This window comes from Periplaneta americana, chromosome 14, assembly GCF_040183065.1.
Source record: "Periplaneta americana isolate PAMFEO1 chromosome 14, P.americana_PAMFEO1_priV1, whole genome shotgun sequence".
In the NCBI taxonomy this organism is placed as follows: domain Eukaryota; kingdom Metazoa; phylum Arthropoda; class Insecta; order Blattodea; family Blattidae; genus Periplaneta; species Periplaneta americana.
In genome coordinates this window covers 108,941,709-108,949,560 of record NC_091130.1, presented here as the reverse complement: position 1 = coordinate 108,949,560, position 7,852 = coordinate 108,941,709, and the positions used below count along the sequence as shown (strand labels likewise).

At 35.7% G+C, this 7,852-nt stretch overlaps 1 protein-coding gene across 1 annotated transcript in view; it reads right to left on the bottom strand.

The window, feature by feature from the left end:
- Positions 1-2,688: 2,688 nt before the first annotated feature.
- The window catches only part of LOC138713646 (rhomboid-related protein 2-like), a 32,310-nt gene continuing 27,146 nt past the window's right edge, over positions 2,689-7,852 (bottom strand). The window contains exon 7 of the mRNA XM_069845902.1: positions 2,689-4,972. Within this exon, the coding sequence (XP_069702003.1) occupies positions 4,775-4,972 (198 nt within the window). The 3' untranslated portion in view covers positions 2,689-4,774. The remainder of the gene's footprint in view (positions 4,973-7,852) is intronic.

Here is a 7,852-nt window from a genome sequence, read left to right as displayed (position 1 = left end):
ACGGACTCACTCAAGTTCACTGCATGTCGAACTCAGGTCCACCTTTCTCGCTGCTGTCCAAAACTTGAAGGCTGACTGAAGACTAACTAACTTCGAAGACTCGCGCTTTCATTTATTAAACCACGTGTTCTCAGACCTTCGATTCGCGTGGATTTCTGAATCTTCGAGACGAATACGCTTCCAGATGTTTTCCCTGCTCTCTCCGCTCCGTACTGTCACCGAAGTTCTACTCCCCTTGCTCCATACTGCGCTATAGCTCATACCGAAGCTCGAGTTTCCGTTTCCCCGCGCCTTCCTTCTCGTTAGATGCGTGCGCAACTCCCTGACGCCACCAGAATCTTCCAACATGGCGCCACAATATTTAGGCCTAGTCTTAATAAAGCGTCACTGATAATATTGTAGAGACTATTCGCATTTGTTGCTGACGTTTCGTAGAAACCGATGAAGTGCTCCTGAATTTCAATTTCTTTAGAAATAAAACGGAAACATATAGACACTTCCTCTGTTTTCGCCAAATCACTCGTTTCATCCATAAGCAGACCGAAACACCCCGCTTCGTGAATTTCATTAGCCAACGAACGAAGCACTTTCAATGCCATGATTTCGAGCATTTCGTTTTCCGCGTCGTGTGACACCCACCTAAAAGTATCTCTATCAATAATTCGCCTGAGTTCTGGGGAGTCTTCACATCGAAATTTCAAAAACTGATGGAAATTGCTTGCTTTGTCCTTATGCTCGCGGATTGCTAGTCCCTGCTTTGATAAATATATCAACGATGAAAACAGTTTATGTAAAGCGACACGAGAATTTTGAAGGTCTTGCAACTTTGCAAGATTCAAACTGAATGCAACATTTACTCCACTCTGCACAGCCAGTACTTTGGAACATGATTCTTTGTGACAGTGGGATATTTCATGGGAACTAAAGGTGAATGTAGAGTATCCAACGCCCACTGAACGAATATTTCACTTTTATCACTGCCAATGTTGCGTTGTAATCGTATATGCAAGGTAGGCTATAACAAAAACCTAAACTAACCAAACCTAACCTGTCAAAGAAGCAACAAGTTATACTAAATATGTGTAAAATTGGCCTATGTCTCTATAGTTGGCGGAACATAAGTAACATTGACCGAACTAAATTTTCTTAAGGCATGTTCCAGTTGGAATTTCTTAAGGCATGTTCCAGTTGGAAAAGCGGGAGGAAATGAAACAAGGGTCCGCTTTGATGGAGAAATTTAATAGTGTTTTTTTATCACTAGCTTCCTTGCATACTTTACAAAATAGGCTACCACTTCTTTGTGTTCATCGTGCAAAATCCACGGATGTTAGTCCTGTCATGAATTTTGGAGAATTCTACCCTTACCAGCACCCTTTATTTCGCTTTCGCACGACGAAATAGAATCACGAAGTTTTGAAATATGTGAAGACGAACTTTGTACATCAGCTGATTTTTAAACGGAATTCAAATCCATTGTATGGGAACAGGATGGTTGTCGATGATCGCTGGGTTCCCACTCACGTTGGGTAGGATCTATCCGCGATCTTTTAATTAAAATTTTATCCATGGTCTTGATTAACAGCACAAGAAAATCACACCACAATCACACTATGTAGTTAACCGCACAGAGACGTTCGCGCTAACTAAAATTAAAGTCAACTGATTCTTTCGTTCTTTTATTTACTAAGCACCGCTACTCAAAGAAGAAAAATTAAACTGTTCATTGTTGCTTTTCTCTTAAGATGTATTCTGTTTGAGTTAAAATTTAAAAACATGAGTTGACTGTTATTATTATCTAGCTATAACTTTTTGTATACAAGGGCGCAACAATGCTTCCTTACTTTAACCCCTGATCACGTAGGCCTGTAATAGTGATCAGTGCTTTAACTGAAGTATTTAAAAATCTGTCTTCACTGATTTTAATAAATCATTCATTTAAAATGAAACGACGATGTGATAACGATGACAATGTTAATAATAATAATAATAATAATAATAATAATAATAATAATAATAATAATAATAATCCGTGGCGCTACAGCCCATGAAGGGCCTAGACCGACCAGCCGCCTGCTGGCCTCACGCCCACATGCCGAAGCAGAGGTGGACGATCATCCAACCAGAATGGAGGTATCGTATGGTTAGTACGATGATCCCCCCAGCCGTTATAGCTGGTATTCGCAACCGGATTTCGCTACCTATCGTAGCTCCTCAAGTGCATCACGATGCTGGTTGGGCACCAGTCCCATACACTGGCCGAAATTTCATGAGAAAATTTCTTCCCCCATGAGGACTCGAACCAGCGCGCATTCCGTAACGCGAATCCTAGGCGGGATGCCTTAGACCGCCACGGCGCGGGACCAATGTTAATAATAATAATAATAATAATAATAATAATAATAATAATAACAATAACACGACAAATTATTGGGTGGGCTAGGGCCCCACGGGTCCATATAAGTTGGCGCCACTGGGGCCCCCTACCCCACCCACCCTAAGTTCATACCGCCAATATGACCAAGCAGCACAGGATCCATTCCAACGGTCCTTCCAAGGTGTCGAAGCACCCTTGGAAGTGCTGTTAAGGAATGAATCCTGCCAGAGATATTGCGGAAGGCTAAGAACCCAGGAATGGTTGTGGAGAGGAATTAGATACGTTGCGCCGTTCTTGTAGCATTTTAAAATACATAGGTAAATAATTTATTTATTATGAATTTAATGAAAAGAGGAAATACAATAATAAATTAATTATATAACTCAACATACATAATACAAACATACACTACACTTTCTTGTATAGTTTGAAATGTAATATAGAGTGAAGTAACATAACTGTGCAGATTTTAATATTTTACTCCTTGAGTAGTCTACAACCAAAAAATCTAATATCATATTAGTTTCAAATCAATAGTATCGTTCTCAGGAGAAAAAAAAAATGTTCCTCTAAATATTAATACTGTTTTACTCAATAAGTACTGTCTGCATGATTCTCAATTTTACTCTTATTATTAGAAAAACTAACAAAGAATGATTTATCCTTTTATAGTTTTTCAATAGTATGGACAGTGTTCTTGCAAATTAAATGAAAAGATTAACACGTACCATTATTTCCTGCCATTAGGAAGTCTGGCAACCCTACTACAGTGACTAAGGGACGGAACTCTGCTGTTCAGCCCGAATGTGTGTGTGTGTGTGTGTGTGTGTGTGTGTGTTTTTCGTATGTGAGTTGGCGACATACTGTTACCAGTGCCGGATTTAGGCCTAGGAAATCTATGGAGTTGCTTAGGGCGGTAATTTCCAAGTGGCGGCATTCTCTTTCTCTCTCTCTTTCTCTTTCTGTTCTTCTTTTTCCATTTTAATTTTTACAGCTGGATTCAGGGATTTTGGCCTCTGCAAAAAGTAAGTAGATAGACTAAGAGCGAGTTACTCATCACTACTGGCGGGCTGGGTCACACAGGTCAGGCCACACAGTCATAATACCTAACACTTCCTTCTTATCATGTCGCGGTATATTCCGTCTTGAAACACAATATTCTTCCACACGTCTTATTACTAACCAATACATCTGTTCACTAAACAATGTCATGATGACTTATATTTTCTTGACATGAGTGTCCCTCAGCTTCGAGCATAGATATTATTTTCATTCTTCCTCTTCCCCTCCTATGCACATTTGTGATTAAATTTCTTTCTTATGACGCAACACACAGCTCGCTCACTACTCAAACAACCAAGGACAGGGGTCATTAACGCTGAATCGAGCTGTACAGTGAAATTTGTTTTTAAAACACTTGGTAAATCTTTCCTGAAGTTTGTCTTTGAATACCTTGTGGAAGATGAATACTGTTTTGTTATTGCATTGTCGCGGTCGTGGCGAGAGTAAAAGGAAAGTGTGCAGCTGCATAATTATATTGTAATACCGGTATCACGTTACTATAATATTAAACGGCTTAAATTTAATTGCTTGTATAAATAACAATGCATTGTTGAAAATCAAACTAGATGTGCGTTTATTATTTATCGCTTTGAATAGTAACCACAACTCTCAGTTACATTTCCAATATAGGATCGTCAACAATACTATTTAATCACTTTCCAGCACGTGCACTAAATAATTCGATATGAAAGGTTTATTCCGCAAAGAGTTTAAATTTATTTTTCAAATTACTTTATACTTTCTATCGAAGAAATACTCTTAATTTATTATACTACCAATAAAATTAATGCTTAAAAATAAACCACAGCCTGCCTTTCACAAATCAATTTTGTTTCAACAATGAATAAGTTTGAATATGTTTATTTGCATCGAATTCGAGTCTGATGTGCTGCTTCAGATCGACTTTGATGACATTGTCAATGTTTTCTCTGTGAAGAAAGTGCGAAGGAAATCTTTATAATTCACAAGTAAGATGCGTGTATTTTGATTCCAATAATTTATTGTTCTCTGAATTGTAACATTTCACTTAAAACTAATTTAAACTAAACCTGACCGGTATAATAGATGTTTATTAAATTGTTTGTAGGAGTTAGGAGGTAGCAAATTTTAGCACTGTCTAGGGGCGGCACTATAGGCTACCTAAATCCGGCCCTTACTGTTACCAAACTACGCAGATTTTCAGCATAATTTTCTAATTAACTATGCACTTAATTACAAAACGCATAATAGGTTTTTTATTATTTATTTGATGTATTCTATTGCCTCCTTCAATCTGCACAGTTACATCACTTCCACCCTATCTATATACATGAAGTCAATCACAACCTTCATTTGATGTCAATATTTATCAGATGCGGGGAAGTGGTCAGTGTAACAGAAGTTCCATATAATAGCACCAATCGTTAGGAACAGGTAGATGGATATACTCGCCCACCAGAGTTTCTTTTCCCAAGGCTTCACGCTGAGATTTCTGAGCACGTTAATACCCAATAGAAGTCCAGCTAAAGCACCAGCAAAATGAGCAGCATAGCCAATCTTTTAACAAAAACAAAGAACGAAACTTTAAGTTACGGTCTTCATTCATCATTACAAAAAAGAAAAAAAATCAACTTTTCTCATATCTGACAGTCTCGTCTGATAAAACGTAATGAAAACTGAATACCGAGTATTAAACTAAACAATGTCCTCTAATGATTCTAGTTACGGTACGTCACATTATCTTCAGCATACTAATCACTTCCTATAACAGCAGTCAGTAAGTAAAATTATATACATTGCATTAAATTTCATAGTAAGGAAAAATGCATAGCACAGCACTAAAAATTAATTGCAAAAGCATTACAGTATATAAAATTAAAAAAAAAAAAACTATCATTGATTCTGGTTCACGTTAACACGTCTTGTTTAAAAAACTATTACATCTAAAATTAATCTTATGAAACTAGAAAGTATAGTCACAATTAGCTTATTCTGTCTTCTAGGTCAAGTGAATTAATTTTTTTCGAGCTATTTTATTTGAAATTAAAGAAAGAAAATGCTTAGTAAATATTAGATAATTTTAACATCGACACCATTAATTTTCAAATCTTAATTTGAAGCAAACGTGTTGTATACTTATGGAAACAAAATATGGCCGATCCTGATTGCTAAATATCTGGACTGTAAGTGAAGTTGGTGTCTAAATTCATCTGCTTCCATTCATTATCATAGAGTTCCTCGTATAAATCTGTAGATGTACACTTTAAGAACTAACAAAATATAATTTTGCAATTAAGTAAAGACATGAAACGAAGAAGAGGGAAATAGAACCTATTTAAAATGTAATCAGGCAAGAAGACTGTATTACTTTCACAGCATGACAATCAACAATCTATGCTTAATAAAAATACTGATCAAATAATAAAACTTACACTTCATTAAGAAACGAACATACAATAATACAACATCGCATTTACATAACCTAAACTTGCTACCGGTACACTATCACATCTTTCAAAACAATAAGAATGAATAACGAAAATTTTAAGTTTCAATTGTGATCGTGGCAATAAGCGATAGAAGTAGTGTATTGTTGTCAATTAGAAGTACCTAATTAAATAATAATGGAATGGATATAATTCCAACATAATAGCAAACATCATAAAAAAGATAAAACATAAATCACAAGAAAAAAACACAACATAAGCACAAGATAACAAGTACATCACATTAATATACAAAAATAAAAATACTAAATATTGCATCTTCTTTCAGGAAACTAAAATACAACATTGCATATACAACACTGAACACTTCACAAAAACATCTCAACATACAAACGAAACAAACAGCCTACAACCTGACAGTTACAAATTAACATGCAAGCAGATAAACTGGGAGATCTTTTCAAACACGATACAACGAACATATCACAGCCATAATCAAAATACATACACCTATGCAGAACCTATCACCAACACCAATCACAACTACAACATGTAGAAACACTGAATATAATTTATGGTGATAACTTTCACTTTTTAATATTGAACTAAGGTTATAAATACCGGTATCTAGTTGACTAGCTTCAGCTTAGGAGCCATCTTCAAAACTAGTCATATAAACAAATATGGAAACCGAAAAGCCAAAAATTAAACATACCGTACTGAAAGAGGATTCCAGCTTAACTCTTAAATTGGCAAAGCTTCATTTCTCACACTAGTTTATTAAACCGTGTCAGACTGTAAAGGAAACAGTTATCGCAATGTCCATATTTTATATGCTGTACAATATTATAGTATTGTGAAATTTTGGTTAAATTTAATTTTCCTACCAATTTTTTCCTATTGTTCTATTAAAATTATAGCATATAGCCTATTAACCTGTTGTATCCTATAGGATACATTGTGAATTTAAGGGTTAAGAAAAAAGCATTGATCTTTGGGTCTTGCCTAGTTACACTGTTGCCGCAAGATGTTTCCGTTAGAAGAAAGAGTGAAGTATATTATCTGTCTCAGTCTCTTCCTAACATGTACAGTGTTCTTGTAAGTTTGTCGCACAAGATAGGTATGCTATGTTCAGCCTGCTCAAATTACAATTACAATTACAAATAATAACAGAAAAAGAAAATAATAATACAAAACTGTGCCAAACATCAACACAGTTATTTCATTGGGTTTAAGAAGCCAAGAGCACCCACAGGAGGTAGCCAGTTGTAACAATTGCTACCATTGAGATTTTTATTTTTCATTTTTCTCTATATATTCGATACATGTTTTCTCAAACCCTCGGTAAATAATTCAAGAAAACTGAGTGCTTTAAACTATGAATGCGTGTCCAGGGTAATTTAGATTTCAGAACTGGCTATTTTTCATTTTCAATTTGCTCTCTCTTCATTCATCCATTTCCTCTAATTTTCTAACCATCTTGCTACCACTGAGATTGGATCCTACAGGTGTCCTTATAAGAAGCGCTTATAATACAATTTAATTTTATGTTATTAACTTCACACTATAATGAAACTAGAATTTAAGTTAGGCCTACCTAATGCCTTTGTTGTTTTGCCGACAGTTCAATTTTGTGTACTTCATATACCGGTAATAAACACAGACGTGTTTTAACAGTGTGAAATCTTGGCCTCACCTGTACCACTTCTACTTAGCTGTTAAATTCCTCAGCAAGGTTGTGTGGCAAGAAAGTGGAAGACTATTCCACCAATTTAACTGTTACCCCATTATTCGAAAATTAAATACATGGTAATTTTAGAAGTTTAAAAATTTAGAGTGGCCCAAAATAATGTGTACACTGTTGGTAGTTTAATAGTTTAATATTCTGTTGGTAGATGGCAGTCGTCACATAAGCATTCTTTGTTTTGTTGTAGGTTAGATAGCAACCGCTGCCATTGTTGGTTACATGAGTAAACATGGCTGGTGCAAG